The sequence below is a fragment of the Ovis aries genome, chromosome 12, assembly GCF_016772045.2.
Source record: "Ovis aries strain OAR_USU_Benz2616 breed Rambouillet chromosome 12, ARS-UI_Ramb_v3.0, whole genome shotgun sequence".
In the NCBI taxonomy this organism is placed as follows: domain Eukaryota; kingdom Metazoa; phylum Chordata; class Mammalia; order Artiodactyla; family Bovidae; genus Ovis; species Ovis aries.
The window spans coordinates 79,607,116-79,625,822 of record NC_056065.1 but is presented as its reverse complement, the minus strand read 5'-3'; the positions used below and the strand labels follow the sequence as shown (position 1 = coordinate 79,625,822).

The window sequence follows — 18,707 nt, the reverse complement described above, 5'->3', positions numbered from 1 at the left end:
TAAAGAGCCCACAGGGTGCTTCTGCAGAGCCCCTAGGAGAGGGGATGCACGGAAGAGCAGATCTCAGCATGGCGTGAGGCTTCTGCTGCGTTCCCGCTGTGCCAGCAGCAGAGCTGGCCTGGTTCTGGAGCGAGGGCGGTGCTCTAGCAGGGCCCCCGCGGCCAGAGAGGTGGTGGCTGGTGGTACCCAGGCCGGCCGTGGCCGTGCCTCAGCCTGGCTTCGGCTGACTCCGGTCTGTGATGTGTTGTGTGGTGTGTGGAGATGAGATGCTTAAGGACAGTGTAAGCTTTCCATGAGCCTTTCTTTTCCAACGTTAACGTTACTTTTTAATGAAATGATGGTAATGAAAATGGTGATTCATTTTTGAAAGCCGTTCTCTTGGCAGAATTTAAAACCTGGCAACCGTATAACTTCTACTATTTTTTTCTTTTTGATTTTGCTGTTTCTTGAAATCTGAAATGCTTAGAACTGCTGCCTGTGTCAGAGAAGCTGTTTTCTTGAAATAAGCAGCTAGAGTTTGGGGGGAGAGGCCTGCAGTTTGTGTCAGGGTTGCCTTAAGTCAGCTCACCGCAGCCGCGTGATAGGGCCATGGCCCGTCTGTGTTCCTCAGGGTCCGTGTGTTGCAAGAGGGTCAGCTCTTGGCCAGGTTCACAGGTGGGCGGGGGAGGCGTGGAGAGAAGCGGGCTGCTGTTCCCCGGCCCCATGTCAGCACTCCCCTGCTGGTGGGTTCTCTGTTGGGTGGGCGCCCTGTGACGGCTGAGGGCTGCTGGGGGGTGCCCGTGGCGCCTGGCCTGCTCTGGGCCCCCTGCTCTCCTCACGTTGCCCTCACCGCTCGGCCAGGGGTGGGAGGAGCCGTCGGACCTCACCTCCGGTGCCCCTTCCCTCGTAGCCCTCCAGCCTCTTCAGCAAGCCGGAAGAGACCAGGGACGAGTCTCCGTGTTCGTGGAGGCTGGGCCTCAGGAAGACCGGCAGCCAGAATGTGCTGAGCGAGGCCGCAGGGGCCAGGGAGGCCCTGCGGGACCGGGGCGCGTCTGTCCACCGCTCGGCCTCCAGCCCCCGCATCTCCACCCTGATGGATAGCAGAGAAAAGGTGCGGTGTCTCTAGGCGGCAGCTCAGCCTCGGGGACGCACAGACAGTGTCTAGCGCCTGGTCTGGCTCTGGAAGCACAGAGCCTTTAAAAGGAGGCAGGCTTGTTGGTCGTCAGGTAGCTGTTCACTTGCGATGACTTGGTTGTCCAAGAAAGAAAACCCCTTTTCCTTTTGGCCTGCCTTCTGCTCATCCTTCCCCTCCGTCCTCCCCGAGGGCAGGAGCGTGCGAGCGTGCAGGCTCGGACTCGGCCTAACGCTCATCCTTCCCCTCCGTCCTCTCCGAGGACTTGGCCTAACGCGTGCTCTGACCCAGCGGCGGTGGCTCCTCCTCGTGGTGTGCGGAAGCAGAGTTCCTTAGCTGGGCTTTCGAGCCTAGTGAAGCTCGGGCATCTGAGCACTTTAGAAAGCAAGCTTCTGCGTGCGCCTCCCTGACTGGCGGGTGTCCCGGGGGCTGAGCCCTCACTGCTCAGTGGGAGCCACGGGTTCTGATCCTGAGATGGTCCGGGTTCCACGGGGCGTGCTGGCGGCTTGCCTGAGTGGCCGGGTCTCCTCCAAACGCAGCCCCCTCACTCAGCCCTGTGTTTCCAGAGACGCTCGGGCCAGGGTGTCAGCACGCCTGCTGAGCCTGTGGCTGCCTTTCAAGGTGGAGAACGTCAGAGCACAGCTTGTCTCTAGCTTCTCAGAGGTCCCCTTTTGGTGGGACTGCTGCTGTTCCCTTTTTGGTCATCCCAGCTTTTCCCAAGAGAATCCCCTCCATACATGTTGGCGTCTAACGGAGGAGAGCTGGGAATAAGCCTTTGTTAATACTGCTCGAGCAGGAGTCGGTGTTGGGTCTGGAAGTAACTCACGCAGGTGTGAAGCTGTGCTTTGCTGCCCCGGTGGGTCAGGGCGGGCCTTCTCTATGCTTCACTTGCTTTGACTTTGCAGGAGAGAGAAACCAGAAGCTCCTTGAGTTCACTGGGGCTGCGGAGGCCGGGCAGCACGAGCGACCTTGAAGAGAAGGAGAACAGGTACCGTCGTGCCCCGCCCCCTGTCTGGGACCCCCCAGCCCCACCCCCTCAGGTCCTCAGTCCAGCATGGGATCCCCGCCCCGCCCGGGGGCTTGCGTTTGTGCACAGCAGGCTCTGTGAAGGGGGCTCAGTGTCCACGCGGGTCTCACGCAGGGCCCGCCCCGTGGGCAGCACTAGAGACCTTGTTACGGAATGGAGTCGAGCAACTTCTAGTTTGTACGTCCACGTTAATTAAGACGAGTGTGGGAGCTGTGACCTACGCCGCGTCTCAGAGCTGCCCGCCCGCGGGCTGGAGCCGGCTCCTCAAGGCGCGATGCTGCCCCCCGCGGCCCAGGCGCCGCCTGCAGCCTGCTGGCCGTGCGGAGGCCTGGTCCCCCGGGGCCTGCTGGAGCGGCCTCCACTTGCCAACAGTCCCCGCCTGGGGAGGGCTGCTGGGGGACCTGGGGAGGCAGAGGCCCCGAGTTGCCAGCTGGGGGTGAGCCTCTTCTGGGTGTGCACCCCGCTGTGAGCCGAGGGGCTGCTGCTCCTGGATGCTCGTACTGTCCACCCCCACTCCCGCTCTGCTTGCTTGGAGTGACCTGCCCTAGGCTGACTCGCCAGCCTTTATAAACGAGGAGCAAAGCGACCGCTCTTTCAAGAGGCTCCAGACCCTGGGAGCGAGGCCTGGGTCCCCAGTGAGGCGGGCTGGCCCTGAAGTGGGTGAATGGGCAGACAGAGATGCTGCCGGCCCTCCATCTGCGCAGGGAGCAGGGGAGTCTGCAGACAGGCCCTGGGAGGGCGTCCCGCGTGCTCCCTCCCGAGCTCCCCGGCGCCCTGCCCCGGCGCGGCGAGGCAGCGGCCTCAGCGCAGCCCTGCCTGTTGCCTCCGCAGAGAGTCAGCTGCTAACCTGGTGTGCAGTGGCTCCCAGCCCCGGCAGCCCTGGAGGGACGCAGCCAAGGGGAGCGAGGCCCCGCAGACGGTGGCTCCCTCCACCTACGTGTCGACCTTCCTGAAAAGGTACCCGCCCCCTCATTCTGGCTGTAGACAGACGGGCAGTGACTGCATCCGATTACCGTCACAAAAGTGAACTGAGAAATAAATTGCTTTTAGATTTCTTGGGATTAACATCGTAAGTAATTTTAAATTAAAATTAATTTCTTTTCTTAACTGAATTAGAGTAAGCTAATTCCAGCTTCTCCCCACAGACAGATCTGAATACATACTCCACCCTCTCAGTCCTGTGCTGTCTGCAGCCACTTTTGGCTTCCAGCAGTCTCTGAGCGGGACTGAACTCAAGCCCCGTCCTTGTCTGCAGTCTCACCTGGGGAGCAGGGAGGCAGGGGGCGCCCAGCGGGTGTAAGGGGCGATGGGGACAGGTTTAATTTAAGAGTCTTGCACTGAAGCCTGTTCATTCAGGGACTTGAGTCTCACCTGGGGAGCAGGGAGGCGGGGGAGCCCAGCGGGTGTAAGGGGTGATGGGGACAGGTTTAATTTAAGAGTCTTGCACTGAAGCCTGTTCATTCCGGGACTTGAGTTGTTGTTTTTCTTTATGACTTTAATGGCCCTCAGATCCATCAAGATGTGAAAGTCGCGAGTGAGGTGCAGAGAAGGTACCCAGGTGTCCTGCCCCTTTCTCATCTGTCTGCCCCTTTCTGCAGTCACTTTCTTTGCCATGTGCCAGCCAGCAAGCAGCGCGCCTTTGCCAGAACCCTGAAGCTGTAAGATACAGTTAATATTTCAGCTTAAACTTTGCTGCTCACGCGGAAGAGTCTGACTCTCGGGGCTTCTGAATTCTCTCTTCACGCCCGCTGTCTTAACCCCTCCACCTGCCTGTTCGTGCCACAGTCTTCATCATCGGGCGTTTTGGTGATTGGTTGGCTGAGGGATACAGGCTTTGGCCACAGACTGTGTTCGGGTTAAAAACTGTTTTCATTTGATTGGAAGGATCTTATTAACCAATTAACACCAGAACGTGGGCACTGCTCAGAAATCCGAGAGCCGCTGTTGCCTGTTTCCGTGTCCCGTCAGAGGAGGCTCGGCTTGAACAGTGCGCCCGCCCGGTTCAGGGGGCGCCCGCCCGGTTCAGGGGGCGCCCGCCCGGTTCAGGGGGCGCCCGCCCGGTTCAGGGGGCGCCCGCCCGGTTCAGGGGGCACCAGGGCTCGCGCCGCCGCCTCCTCGCTCCTGGCGTTGCTGGGGCTGCTGCCTGCCTGTCTTCAGGGCCGAGGCCTGCAGCCCCCGTGTGACCACGAGTATATGGGCCGAGGCCTTGGTCTGAGTCGATGCTTTCCTGCTCCTTAGGTTGGATCTAAGGCTGAGAAGAGTTCTCAAGGAGAATGGCGTCCTAGCCCAAGGGGAGGGGAGGCTGGGGTTGCTGTTCCAGCCTGCTGGGGCACTGTGGTAGGCTGGGGCTTCCACGTCCATGTCTCAGTGGACGCATGGAGGGAGTGGCATTTGGTGGCAGATGCCGTCTGCACAGTCTTGGTGAGCCGAGAGCTGGGGTTGCTGTTCCGGCCTGCTGGGGCACTGTGGTAGGCTGAGATGTGGAGGCATGGAGGGAGTGGCGTTTGGTGGGCAGATGCCGTCTGCACAGTCTTGGTGAGCCGAGAGCTGGGGTGGGGGGAGGGCCGCTTCTCTAGGGCGGGAGCGCGCTTCCTTGTGCGAGCGAGTCTGAGAGCGAATCTTATTTTATGATCTTGCAAAAGGAAAGAGTCATCCACAGTCGCTGTTTCAGACAGAAAGCGCGAGTAGGTACTTGTCATTCTTGGACTATGCCAACTCTCGGAAACTTCCCGTTTTCCTTTCTAGGCAGAAATTCCTTTTGTACAGCCCAGTAAGACGCGTCTTTTGCCCAAGAGGTCTTCCTGACCGCTTTTGTTCACACCTCCAGGTTGCTGTTATGGTCAAGTTTTTAAATAAATTTGGACTCACATGATTGCCTGCTGCAGCTGAGGTGTGTCTCGGTGGAGCAGAGAAGCTGAGCCTCGCTGCCCCCGGGTGCTGCTGCGTGGACGTGGGCCTCTGGCCTCTCTCCGTGCTGCGCCAGAGCGCCTCTGAGCTTTTGCAGTGGTGCTTCTGTCTCAGGGAGGCCTCTGGGCTCACATGACTTTCTGTCTTGGGGTTGTCGGAGTGTTCCCTAATGAAATGGCTGTTTCCGGTCTCCCCTCTCAGGCCCACTGCGTCCACACATTCTGCTCCCTTCTGTTGCACCTCTCCTCCTGTCCTCCTCCTCCGCCCAACTTGGGTGAAGCGCCCAGCTGGGTGGGGAGGTGGCGCTGGGCGGGTGGTAAACCGCGTGTCCTGGAGGAAGTGACCGTGTGCCGTTTCGCAGTGCGTCCCGTGCTGGGCGTAGTGGCCCCTCCGTCTCCACCTTGCAGCCCATCGCAGCCCACTCGTGCTGCCTCCCTCCGCAGGGCACGTTGCTGGTCTGTGCACCATGGCAGGTAAGCACTGGGCCGCCCGCAGGCCCACAGGTGCGCCGTGCCGAGCTTGGCCCGAGGTGCGCCGTCGGCGTGGGTGCAGCAGCCACCCGGGGCCACCTGTCCTGTCAGTGGAGGGTGCTCAGGCTTCCGCTTAATGCGACCGCTTTCACTTCTCAGCAGCCCTGCAGCCAGGGCTGCGAGTCCAGGCTCAGACTGTGTGGTAGGTCGGAGGTCACAGCCGCCCCACCTTCACCTACAGTCTCCGTGGTGCTCAGCGGGCCTCTTCTGTGCCTCTTTCTAGAGGACGGCGTTCAGACCCCGGTGTGCAGGAGGCTCAGTCCTGCTTCAGAAGCGCTCGGGCCACAGGGGAGGCCTTGGCGCCGGTGGTCTCTTCCCAGCTGTGTCTTCCTGGCATCCGGCCCATCCGAGCGGCGGCCCGGCGGGCGGCGTGTGACGTAGCGCAGAGCTTCCACTGCGGCCATAGCTGGTGTGTCTGTGGTCAGAGCCCTTCCCCGGGTGTGGCCAGGGCCGCTCTGCTCCCATCCCTGCAGCTGGCGCAGGCGGCGAAGCATCAGCGAGGGCGGTGCCACCTGCGCCTATGCTGGGGCCGCCTGACGCTGTCCTCCTGGCGCGGTGCTGCCCGCTGCTGGGCGCTGCTTGCAGCCCCCGTGTGACCGCGTGCACACGCGCCAGGCCCCACAACGGTGCGTTTGCACAGGACGCTAGCCTGTGGGGACAGGCGTGTTGTCCCCGCACGGAACGACGCTGAAGCAGAGAGGCTTCCAGAGCTCAGAGCGTGGCCTGGGGGGGAGCGGAGGAGGCGTAGCAGCTGCCCTGTGTTGAGCCTCCCCTGGACCAGGCACGGGGCTTGGGCCAAACAGCGTGACATCAGGACCTGGTCCACTCACACCCACGGTGCACCCGGCAATATTGACTCCGGGGTGATGCGTCTTCATTTTCCCTCTCAGTCAGGACGGCCCCAAGACAGGGCTGGCGCGTGGCTCAAGTCCCAGTGGTTAGAGCGTGGCTTCCACTTCCAGAGTAGCTGCTAGAACCCTCACTGTCACGGCTGCATTCCAGGCCATCTGAGGAGACGGGCGGTATGCCAAGAGGGATGCCTCTGAACTGAGACTTTCCCGTGAGGCCCTAGCCTTCTGCCTATGCCTCACTGGCTCCCTCCAGCAGCCGGGGAGACTTCGACACGTGTGGATTCTTAACTGGGCACATGGCTGCCCTGAGCCACAGGGTCCTGGAGTGAGGAGCATGGATGTGGGTGTGTCCTGTTCGGTCCAGAGGAGGCCTCCAGCGTGTGAGCGGCAGCCTCACTTTATAGATGAGGAAACTGAGGCCGAGAGCGCGGCCATCTGCCCGCGGTCACGAGGCTGGAAGGAGCAGAGTCGGGCTGAGCCTAGGTCTGTGCATTTCGGGGCTCTTTTTCACTTTTTTGTTTCCACTGAGTTTATGTTTTATTCTGGGTATAGTAAGTGTTCCACAAAGCAAAGCAAAACAAAGGCAAAGTGAAGTCGCTCAGTCGTGTCCGACTCCTTGCGACCCCGTGGACTGTAGCCCACCAGGCTCCTCAATCCATGGAGTTCTCCAGGCAAGAATACTGGAGTGGGTTGCCGTTCCCTTCTCCAGGGGATCTTCCCAAGCCAGGGATTGAACCAGGGTCTCCCGCACTGCAGGCAGGCGCTTCACTGTGTGAGCCGCCGGGGAAGCCCGAGTGCTCCGCGGGTCTGTCTATTTAGTCTCGCAAGACCTTGCGCTCGCAGTCATCATTATCCCTTAGAGGATGAGAGATGGAAGAGGTTAAGCTTGGCCCCAGGTGGTTCCAGAGCCCCGGAGCGTTTCTGCTTCTGATCCCAGCAGTCTGTAAAATTATGCGCTTCAAAATAATAAAAGTCATATTCTGTAATTTGACAAAATAAAATCCTTGGCATTTCTCCAGCATAAGAAATTGCAGCAATCGAAGCGTGTCATTAACTAAGCAGAGTTTCCCGTGAAGTTCTGCCGACTGTAAACTTTTATCCCTTTGTTTCTGGTTGATTTTATTAGTGCTTCCTAGAGACTTAGGCATCGTGGAAGTCTGAGGGATTATTTGCCTTCACTTAAAAAAAAAAAAGTGAATGTGAAATCTCACCTTTTTCTTGAGCTATTAACTGCTTCTGGAGAAGTGGCTTGTCTGTTTCTTAGACACCAGTTCAGAACTGCTCTATTTTTATCCTTGTATCGAGGTACCGTATTGATAGTTTTATGATCTGATCATTCTTTCAAGCTTATTATAATGTGATTATTTGAAAATGAGCTCATCGGTGCTTAAAGCATTTGTGGTGGTTGTAAGTAGGTGAAAAAAGCAGGTTCTTAGCATTTATTACTTCCACTGCTTCCCTGTCTCTGTGGGCATCAATTTTGGGTCTCTGTTACCCCAGCAACAAGCTGTGACGTCACAAGCGATGGCTTTTTGGGTGCAGAGCCAATGGCTGCTCTGAAGTCTTTGTTAAGAAACAAAGATCTTGTTTTCATGTAAACGAGCGTAAGTGCACAGCTTGCCCATGGGCAGTCTGTCTCAGGGCTGCTCGCAGGATCCCGTCAGTTTCTGTTCGGTCACTCCTGCCTGCAGTTGTGACTGTGGGCAGTCAGGCACTGGCTCCCTGGAGAGAGAGCGCTCGCGCTGCCAGGTGAGGTCGCAGAGCGCTCCCGAGGGGGTCTGGGTGACCCGGGAAGACGGTCGCCTGGCGTCGGCCGCGGCCCCTCGGGGCCCCCTGCCTGGGGCTGCGGGCGGTGTGGGTGGCCTCGGTGTCGTCTCGTGTGTGTGTGTGTGTGGGGTGTGTGTGTGTGTGTGTGTGGGTGTGTGTGTGTGGGTGTGGGTGTGTGGGTGTGGGTGTGGGTGTGTGTGGGTGTGTGTGGGTGTGGGTGTGTGTGGGTGTGTGTGGGTGTGGGTGTGTGTGTGGGTGTGTGTGGGTATGTGTGTGGGTGTGGGTGTGTGTGTGTGTGTGTGTGTTGTTTTGTGTGTTTTTTTTTTTTTTTTGTGTTGTGTGTCAGGTGTGTGGATGTGTGTTGTGTTGTGTGTGTTGTAAGTTGTGTTTGGTTGTGTTGTTGTGTGTTTGTGGGTGTGGGTTGTCTGTGTGTGTGTGTGTGTGGGTGTGTGGGGTGTGGGTGTGTGGGTGTGGTGTGTGTGTGTGTTGTGTGTGTGTCTGTGTTGTGTGTGTTGTGGGTGTGTGGTGTGTGTGTGGTGTGTGTGTGTGTGTGTGTGTGTGTGTGTGTGTGTGTGTGTGTGTGTGTGTGTGTGTGTGTGTCTGTGTCTGTGTGTGTGTGTGTGTGTGTGCGCGCGTCGCTGACTGTTCCCTTTCTGCTGTGTCCTTCCTGCCTTCAGGACCCCTCACAGGTCCCAGGGCGGCGCTGTGTGTGTGTCTGTGTGTGTCTGTGTGTGTGTCTGTGTCTGTGTGTCTGTGTCTGTGTGTCTGTGTGTGTGTGTGTGTCTGTGCGCGCGCGCTGACTGTTCCCTTTCTGCTGTGTCCTTCCTGGCTTCAGGACCCCTCACAGGTCCCAGGGCGGCGCTGTGTGTGTGTGTCTGTATGTGTGTGTGTGTCTGTGTGTGTGTGTCTGTGTGTGTGTCTGTGTCTGTGTGTCTGTGTGTCTGTGTCTGTGTGTGTCTGTGTCTGTGTGTGTGTGTGTGTGTCTGCGCGCGCGCGCTGACTGTTCCCTTTCTGCTGTGTCCTTCCTGGCTTCAGGACCCCTCACAGGTCCCAGGGCGGTGTTGTCTGTGTGCTGACCGTTCCCTTTCTGCTGTGTCCTTCTTGATTTTAGGACCCCTTACAGGTCCCAGGCCGACTCCACGGCAGAGAGAGCCGACGGCCTCGCCTGCAGCAGCCCGCTCTGTGTGATCACGAACCGCCCCCCGCCCAGCACTGTCCGCGGGGCTCCAGCCGCCGCGCCACTCTGCGCCCCTGGCCCCGAGCCCTCTGCGGAAGCCGGGCAGAGGAGGAGGTGTGTGGCCCTTGCCCCCTGTGGGCTCTGCTCTGAGGCAGGAGGTAGGAGGTGCGGGGTGGGTGGTGACAGTGAGTCCCCAGCTCAGAGGCTTCTTGGAAGCAGAGCTTTCTTTCTGTTATGGCTTGGGTTTGTACTCTGTCTCTCAGAGACTGTCGGTGGAGATTTTAATTACTTCTGATTATTTAACGTAGGCGCTTCTTCCATTACGGATACAGGCGTGTCTTCCGTCTCCTCGTCTCATGGGAGAGAGGTCCCGCTCAGGCCCTGTCTCCCCTGGCGCTGCAGCCCCTGAGCACAGGGAAGGGTCTCAGTCCCACACTGCGTGGCCCGCGCCCACCTCTGGCAGCAAAGGAGAGCAGGGATGTGATAAAAGGCTCCGAGAAGCAGAGCTCGATGTACAGTGGGGATTACTTTGAGAAGCATGTCAGAAAAGGCAGAGGACAGTGCGTGACGAGTGGGCGGCGGCCAGTGGCTGGCTGTTCAGTAGACTCACTGGAGGGGTGGAGGGAGCCGCCGAGAGCTGACCGCAGAGACTTTAGGGAGGAGCTGAGAGAACTGACTCCACACTCAGGGCGGAAAGCGAAGAAGAACTAGAGAGCCTCTGGTGAAAGTGAAGAGGAGAGTGAACAAGCTGCCTGAAAACGCAACATTCAGAAAACTGCGATCACGGCGTCCGGTCCCCTCACTTCATGGCAAATAGATGGGAAAACAATGGAAACAGTGGCAGACTTTATTTTTCTGGGCTCTTAAGATCACTGCAGATGGTCACTGAAGCCTTGAAATTAAAAGATGCTTGCTCCTTGGAAGAAAAGTGATGATAAACGTAGACAGCGTGTTAAAAAGCTGAGACATGACTTTGCCAACAAAGGTGTCTCTAGTCAAAGCTATGGTTTTTCCAGTGGTCATGTATGGATGTGAGAGGTGGACTATAGAGAAAGCTGAGCACTGAAGAATTGATGCTTTTGACCTGTGGTGTTGGAGAAGACTCTTGAGAGTCCCTTGGACTGCAAGGAGATCCAACCAGTCCATCCTAAAGGAGATTTGTCCTGAATATTCATTGGAAGGACTGAGGCTGAAGCTGAAACTCCCAACACTTTGGCCCCGTGATGCAAAGAACTGACTCATTTGAAAAGACCCTGATGCTGGGAAAGACTGAAGGCGGGAGGAGAAGAGGATGACAGAGGATGAGATGGTTGAATGGCATCACCGACTCGATGGACATGGGTGTGAGTAAGCTCTGGGAGTTGGTGAAGGACAGGGAGGCCTGGCGAGCTGCGGTCCGTGGGGTCGCAGAGTCAGACGCTGCGACTGAGCGACTGAACTGAACTAAGTGTCGGGCCTGAGAGACCTTGGAGCATCGGCCGAAGTGGACGGGCCGTCTTCTCCCACTTGAAGAAGTGGTGAAAGCAGAGTGCACTCCGGTGGGGGATTGCAGACTGAGGCATAAGTGTCCCTTTTCTAAGACTGTAAAAAGAGGTGAGATCTTAGCAAAGTTTAGATTCCGGTTTGGCTTCATTGTATTTTGAATATCCGGAAGAAGGAGTGTTGCTTCTGTGAGCGTGTGTGCACGTGTCGCCTGTCCGAGCACCTTGTCGTCTCAGACACAGTGAGCCGCACGCTCTAGATGCTGGTGTTCTGTAAAGAGAGCTCAAAGGCCTGCCTTCTGGGACGAGATGGAAGGAGAGTGAAGCTGAAAAGTGCTTTTCTTCTTCTTTTCCTTCCTTTCTTTTCTCATTTATTTGCATAAAACTGGAAGAGACTCTGTTTTCTGGGCTAACAGATTGCAGAGCCAACAGAAATTTTAATAAATCGAATCTTCAGCATTCAATGTTTGTGTGTTCCGTAGTACAGATGTAACTTAGACACTGTTAGCTTCATCCAGAAACTAAATGCAAAAGTAATCTTTCATTTGCTGAAAAAAAAACTCTCTTTGAAAACTGCTCCTGAGTGGAGACAAGTGAAATGGGTTAAATCCACCATCAGGACCGCGGGCCCTGAAGGACGGCTGAGCCAGGGGCTGCAGGCTGCCCCGCTCCTGCTTGGGAGCCGCAGGGAGAGCAGGGGACACGGCGACCGTCTGCTGGGAGCTTGTAATCTCTGAGCGGTAACCTGCTGCGGACCGTGGGCTTGCTACAGAAGGTCCGTGCAGGCCGCAGTGTTTACGGAGCGGCAGCCCGGCACCCCGCGCAGCATGCGATGCAGCGCATTTCCTCAAGGAGCAGCGCGTGTGAGAGGATGCCGCCGAGGTGTCTCACACATACTCCGAGTTCTTACGACAGGCCTTGCAGAGGACTCCTGGGGGGCTCAGAGAAAGTCACAAGAGTGCGAGGCCCGCCCTGTTGGGAGCTGCGCACTCTAGGCAGCGCGTGCAGGCCCTGCAGAGGGGCCGTGTGCGAGGCGCTCCGTGCTCCAGAGACCCTGGAGGAGACTGACATGTGGAGGGTCCGGGCTGAGGCCCCAGGGCAGGCCGGGGCTGCGAGGGGCGGGCGGCCACAGCCAGGAGGAGTGTGGGCTTGCTCTCAGAGCCGTCGTCGGCCTCAGGAAGAGTGTTCTGAACACCTTGCAGAGATGCGTGGTGGTCGCCAGGTGGGATCACCAGTCCACGTTAGAGCCTTCATTGCCTCGAGAGGAACCCGGCCCCTCGCTCTCGGCCCAGGTCCCTGCTCTCCGCACTCCCTGCTCCTGCCCTCTGTCTCTCTGGAGCTCCCCACCTGGAGCTTCCCTCCCGGCTCCTGCCCTCTGTCTCTCTGGAGCTCCCCACCTGGAGCTTCCCTCCCGGCTCCCGCCGTCTGTCTCTCTGGAGCTCCCCACCTGGAGCTTCCCTCCCGGCTCCTGCCCTCTGTCTCTCTGGAGCTCCCCACCTGGAGCTTCCCTCCCCGGTCCCTCCCTCTGTCTCTTTGGAGCTCCCCACCTGGAGCATCGCCCCAAAGCACAGTCTGTGCGTGGGCCTCCGTGCCTGGCTGCTTTTCCCGGCCTGGTGTCTCCAAGGCTCCCCGTGCCGTGGCGTGCGTCGGGGCTTTCTTCTTTCTGGGGGTGAGCACTGTCCCATTGCGTGGCTGTTCTGCGTTTTGTTTGACATTCATAAGTTGCTGGGCATGTGGATCGGTCCTGCCTCTTGGCTGTTTATAAACATTCAGGTACAAGCTTCTGTGTAGGTATATATTTTCATTTATCTTGGGTGTATACCTCAGCGTAGAATTTCTTAGTCATCTGTCCATGGAAGATTTTAGCCAAAAAAGAAATAATAATAACTCGGTCTGACTTATATTTTTTAAAACTCTGTTTTTTGAGCTCTGGTTTAGCATTGTGTGTGGAGTGGACAGGGAGGAACAATGGGGGAGGGGGTGAGGCGACCCGTCGGGGCCCTCTGCAGACGGGAGCAGGGGGCACGGAGCGGGCGGTGGCCGTGGCGGGAGAGGACGAGGAGCCCCCTCGGGGCAGCTCCCCAGCGTGCTAAGTGGGCCCACAAGGACCCTGTTCCCCGGTCAGCGTAGCAGAGTGCCCCTGAGCGGGGAAAAAGGAAAGGAGGCTCCCAGGGGGCAGACGTGAGGAGACCCCAAAAGCCAGAGTGGTCTGCGTGGCCCGGGGCAGCCTGAGGCCTGGGGGCTGGAGGCGTGGATTTGGCACCCAGTGTGGACGCAGGATGCCGGGCTGTGGGCCTGAGTGGGCTCAGACCATTCACCGGGAGCCCGTCTGGGCTGCCTGGGTCCTGGCCCCTGCTCCAGAACAGCGTCAGGGGTCTGGGCAGGGATGGAAAACTCTTAATTTTTTCTCACGATTTTAAAGAATACGTACGTGTGTTATTTTCTTTTTCAGGCTCTTTTCTGTTTCACGTTATTACGAGATGCTGAGTGTAGCTTGCTGTGCTTACAGTAGTCTTTGTTGTCAGGAAAATTTCCTTTGGGCTATTCTTACTACACACGCAGTTTGGAAATCCCAAGCCAAGAATCTTAACATGGAAACCAGGTGTGCACTCTGGGTGTCTGGGGGCCAGGAAGGACAGACACGTTCGAAACCACCTCGGAAAGAAGCGCGTGTGCAGTCTGGGGTCTGCGGCGTCTCCGTCCGCTGTCCCCTCCAGAGACCCCCTCGCAGGGAACGCTGCGAGCACTGGGGCAGGCATGTCCTGTGAGGGCGCGCGCAGCGCGGGGTCCGGGTCTGCGAGCTCCTGCAGAACCCGCAGGCTGCGTTTCGACGGGTCACGTCAGCATAGTCAGCCCGCAGGATTTTACCGGAGCCACACGGGAGGAGTGTGACCTGGAGGACCGTCTCAGGAAGCCCGGAGGATGGCCCTCCCGTTGGAGGTCCTGGCTCAGCAGTGCCGTGAGGTTTGGGACACAGGCTGTGTGCCCGTCCACGGCGCCTCACTGGCGGTCGGCACGACCCGGGTCTGCTCACCCTCACGGCTCCGTCCGGGAGGAGGGCTCTCTCTGAGGGGCTGCCTTGTCAGGGCTGCCGCCGCCGCTGCGTGTGGTTGAACAGGCGTCTCTGCCGGCAGAGGCTTGGCCTGTGTGGAAGGCAGACACGCTGCACAGTAGAGGGAGGGGGCCAGAGGACAGAGGCAGTCGTTCTAGGTCTGAGTCATTCTTGTCTTGCCGTAAAGTGTGAATTTTATCCTCAGTGAGGGTAACTGGAAGTGAGCGGTGGTACTCGAGGCAGGTCTGTAGGCAGAGCAGTCAGCTGAGGGGTCGGGGGCACTTCTTGGGACAGGAGGGTCTGCTGCACGCTCGTGTGTCCAGTAGTGCTGCTTGAGCACGTGGCAGCCTCCCGGCGAGGCTGCCGTGCGCCTGGCGGAGGTGTCGGGAGCCGCGGTCCCAGGAGAGCTGGCCCATGAGTCCCTGAGGAGGCCAGCAGGCCGCCCAGAAGCCGCGGGTCCGAGGTCGGGCGTGTGCACAGGCCGGCCACACAGTGCCGGTCGGAGGCGCAGGGCAGCTGCCCAGGGAGGTGCCGGGCTCGGGTTTTGGGGGTTGGTCATGGGCGGCGGGCGCTGATGTAGAGGGGACACGAGACACGCAAGGAACAGGTCACTGCCTGACGCTGGGGGAGGCAAGGCCACGCGGCGTTTGCCCAGGCGTCTTCTGTGGAGCAGGTCTAGATGAAGTTGTATTCTGTGGCTAAGTGAGCTTGTTGACCTGCGGTCAGACGGTGACCAGGCTTCCTCTCCAGCCTCAGGGCAGGGAGGGCGAGCACCTGCAGCCTTCCCCACTCTCCGCGTCCACGGAATCCTTGTGATTTTCACAGGAGCCCCAGTGGTCTCCCGCTGGGATAATTGGGAGACTGCGGTGTCCGAGGGGTGGGCAGGAGCTGGTGGTGCCGTGTGTCTGTGCCGAGAAGCCCGAGCTGCTGCTCTCAAGGCTGTGGGCTGGAGTGTGTGCAGCTGGGGAGCAACTTGACCAAATAAAACATGCCGTTTAAGCCTTTACAGAATCAAAGCCATTCAGTGTCTCCTTCCGACAAACACAGGCTGAAAGAGAAACAAATCCCATGTTTTGCAAACAACTGAATTTTCCTTCTGAGGAAACATGCTGGGTACTCACTCTCGCCTGACGCGCAGCTTCCTCTGAAGTCGGGTCCTCGCAGTGGCACTCTGGCTCCTGCTGGGAACTGGAGGCCTGGGGCCCGTATTTTCGGGCCCCGTTGGAGACAGTGTCGGGTCCACGGGCCTTCAGACCAGTCACAGCGGGACCCGACCAGGGGGAGTGTCGTCTCGGGAAGCATCTCCTCTGCAGCGTCACCGCAGCCTGCGAGCCGGGGTTGGGTCTCCGTGCCCGGCGCACCGGCTCCCCACCTCTGAGCAGCCCCCCTGGCTCGGTGGGTGCAGCTGCAGCCGTCCCCTGTGGGGCCCTGCACTCAGCCTGAGCCGCAGACAGGGCCCCGGGTGCCAGCGCGGGGGCTGGCCCAGGGCACGGCTGCGACGCCGCGTGGTGACCACACGGGGAAGGCCAGCACCGGGCTCTTCTCAGGGATGAGGGATGACTTACTCTCGCTGTATTTTCCAGAGTTGTAGAGTGATGAAGTGTTACTACTGTGATGGCGGTGGAGGGCCGGCGAGCCCTGTGGACGGGTCTCTGTGAGGACGTGTCTTTGAAGAGGCCGCAGTCCTTGAGGAGCAGCCTTAATAGTTAAGCGGTTCCAGACACCATATGCAGGAGTCTAGGTAATCTATGATTCTGTTGCATAAGTTCAGGGCAGGACCTCTGGAAGTTTATTACCTTTGAGAAGGGCACAATCTTGGATTTACAAAGTTTCTTTTTTTTCCCCTGAAAAGCACCCCTGTGCCTGGCACGCTCCTGTTCCCCGATGGAAAGGAAGGGGGGTTACGGCCCCAGGTTGCAGGTGGAAATGTTGAGGCCCAAGAGCATCAAGGCGGGCGGTGGGGGCCATGTCTCAAGCCTCTTTTCCTCCTCGTTGAACTTCCTAACCATTTCTTATTTTGGATTAAAAAAAAAAAAAGGTTCCGTACCGGGGCCAGTCCATCTCTACCTGTGACGGGAGCACAGCCGTCTCCACCTCATGGCCCTCCAGGCCTGCACACCGTTCTGGGGCTGCTCCTAGGCCTGAAGGCCCCCCGGGCTATGGGACTGTGCAGGGTTGCTGGACCAGAGGCGCGGTGGGGAGGGTGTGTGGCCGGAGCAGCTGCCACGCATCCCCGCAGCCGCAGGTTTTCCTTAGCAACCCTGTAAACACCCCGCTCTAATATTAGAGCGCCTGCCTGGGGTCCTCTTGGTCGGCGTCTCCTGCAGCTTCCCCCTCCCACAGGCCCCGGCCCTGAATTTTACATTCTTTCTTTTTCTTGGCACACTTTTTTTTCTTATAGAAATAACCAAAATGGTTTCTCTCTGCATGAACTGAAATTATTTCTTTCCCAGATAGCTCCCGCGCACTTGCTTTGCGTGATCTGTTTACAGCCAAGTCATGCACACTGCATGGGTCGACCTTCCTGAGTTCCTCGGGGTCTTAGTAAGCTAGGCAGTTACTCCGCTGAGAGAAGCTGTCAGCAGATTAATTTGGCCTCATTTTTGGAATGTGAGAGATTTAAACTCTGAGTCACGGTTTTTTAAAGCTGTTTGACTCGTCTCAGTCTCCATGCTGAAGACGAGGCAGTGGTCAGCTCGGGGAGTTACTCTGGAAAGGGGTTCCCAGCTCCTGCAGCCTCTGAGCTTTACTCTGAAATGAGTGTTTCCTTTGCCCGCGAGGCTGGATAGCAGTCGGTCCATGCCCGCCTCTGGCCGCACCGCGGGTCGCTGGGTTGCTTGTGTGGCGAGTTGCCACGTTGACTCACCGGCGGTTAAAGACTACACCCGCGTGACCCGCTTCCTCCGTGTCAGGAGGCCGTCTGCACCGTTCGGTCACCAAGCACATGCCTTGCCGTGCAGCGTCGGGTGGCACTGGTTCTGGGGGCGCCTCTCGTGTGTCCCGAGCTCCGACGTCAGCCACCTCGTCTTGCTGCTGTGGCCCCTGCACCTGCCCGAGTGTGGTCCTGGTCGCTCGGGCACCTCCGCCTGGCCACGTGCCGCACAGGCACAGGGTGCCCGGGTCCACAGGCGCCTCCCAGTGACCGTGGAGGGATGTCTACAGCTGAAGGGGAGCACGCGTGGCAGCCCCGCCTGTCCCCCCCAGGGTGAAGCAGGGGTCCTGCCTCCGTCGCCGCCAGCTCACATCCGATGCCACAGGGGGAGACGCAGCCGGTCTGGGTTTAACAGCGCCAAGTGGGAAGGAGCTGCTAGCGTGTGTAGGGTCTCTTTTGGGGGTGATTCCGGTGTTTTAAAATTGATTTTGGTGATCGCGTAACTTAATATACGGAAAGCTGTTGAGGGGTGCGCTTCAGTGGAGGTGTGATGCGTCCTGGCTCCGGGAAGCTGTCTAAACATAGCACAGGGTGTCCAGCCCCCCAGCAGCTCCGGAAAAGCAGGCCTGGGCAGTGCCTGCCGAGGGCTGCCGCAGTGAGCCCGGGGGCCTGGGAGGAAACGGCTGTTTTCTGTTACTGAACGCGGCTCCTGAGACACGCACTCATCGGGTCCAGAGACAGTGGTGCTTGTGGCGTGGTCGCTCAGCACCACTTAACAGTTCAGGAGCTGAGCTCCCAGAGTGCCCCCTCCCCGAGGGACGTGCGCGTCTGGAAGGGCTCGGGGCCGCTGCCCCTGCTCCCAGTCCCGCAGTGCCAGCGCTGGGCCCATATCAGCCCTGAGTTCACAGCTAATCTCCTCCTGATAAGGGGCTGCTTTTTTCAGAGCTGTGAGTGCCGGTGCGCGGTGGGAGGGGCCAGAATGCTGGGCCTTCACTCAAGCCGTGCCCACCCCATACCAGGTGATTTTCCCATGTTAGGGAAATGGTCGCTTGCAACAACCTCACAAAACGAGCTCTGGTGTTTACTAGGGGAGGGCCGCAGAGGGGCGGCCACCTGTCTGTTGAAAAGCAGGCTCCGGGAACGCCGCTGCAGGGCCCAGGTGTGTGGCGGTGTGTCTGGGTGCCCGACCTCTCCCCTCCGTGACTTGACCTGGCAGTGGAGTCCTTGCCGCCCCTGGATTTACAGAAATGGGAGGTGCGGGAAGTGGATCTTGCTGTTCCAGGCTTGCGGGCGGCTGGCGTGCCACCCCGGGCCCCCGAGAGCGCGGGGCCTGAGTGCGGGAGCGGCGGGTGAGTCTGCCCGAGACCCTGACGGCCGGGTCCTTTTCCGCCGTCCGCCCTCCGCCCTCCGCTCCAGATCCTCGGGAGGCGGGCGTGCGTGCACGCCGCTTGGGTGCTGTGGTTGGGGCTGGAAGTGGTGAGGGCCGGATGCAGTGCGGGCCAGAGCCTGTGTGCACCTCTGCTGGCGTCTCCCCGTCCCAGTGTGTGTGAACCTGTGTGCTGACGCCGGGCCTGCTCACGGAGGCCAGGGTGGCAGGGGCAGATGGGCGTTTGGGGAAGTAGAAGCGTGCGTGTCCTGCTGACGAGCCTCAGCGGTGGCGTGCTCGCGGTGGACGGTGGCGCGCAGGTGCTGGTTGTGTTGCTTCCTCTTAAGCGTCACATAGCATATATTTTGGAGAAGGCAGCGGCACCCACTCCAGTACTCCTGCCTGGAAAATCCCATGGACGGAGGAGCCTGGTAGGCTGCAGTCCATGAGGTCGCGAAGAGTCGGACACGACTGAGCGACTTCACTTTGGCTTTTCACTTTCACGCATTGGAGAAGGAAATGGCAACCCACTCCAGTGTTCTTGCCTAGAGAATCCCAGGGACGGG

At 58.9% G+C, this 18,707-nt stretch overlaps 1 protein-coding gene across 7 annotated transcripts in view; it reads left to right on the top strand.

Moving 5' to 3' along the window:
• Positions 1-18,707, top strand: part of PPP1R12B (protein phosphatase 1 regulatory subunit 12B) — a 168,355-nt gene that overhangs the window by 67,014 nt on the left and 82,634 nt on the right. Inside the window, exons 10-14 of one of the 7 annotated variants that reach the window (XM_060396795.1) lie at positions 890-1,090; positions 2,017-2,099; positions 2,970-3,095; positions 3,737-3,796; positions 9,305-9,484. In XM_060396795.1, coding sequence (XP_060252778.1) covers positions 890-1,090; positions 2,017-2,099; positions 2,970-3,095; positions 3,737-3,796; positions 9,305-9,484 — 650 coding nt within the window. Of the gene's footprint in view, positions 1-889; positions 1,091-2,016; positions 2,100-2,969; positions 3,096-3,647; positions 3,797-9,304; positions 9,485-15,515; positions 15,645-18,016; positions 18,125-18,707 lie in introns of those variants that run through there. The other 6 variants (XM_042229488.2, XM_060396796.1, XM_042229487.2 and 3 more) reach the window with 6 other exon arrangements.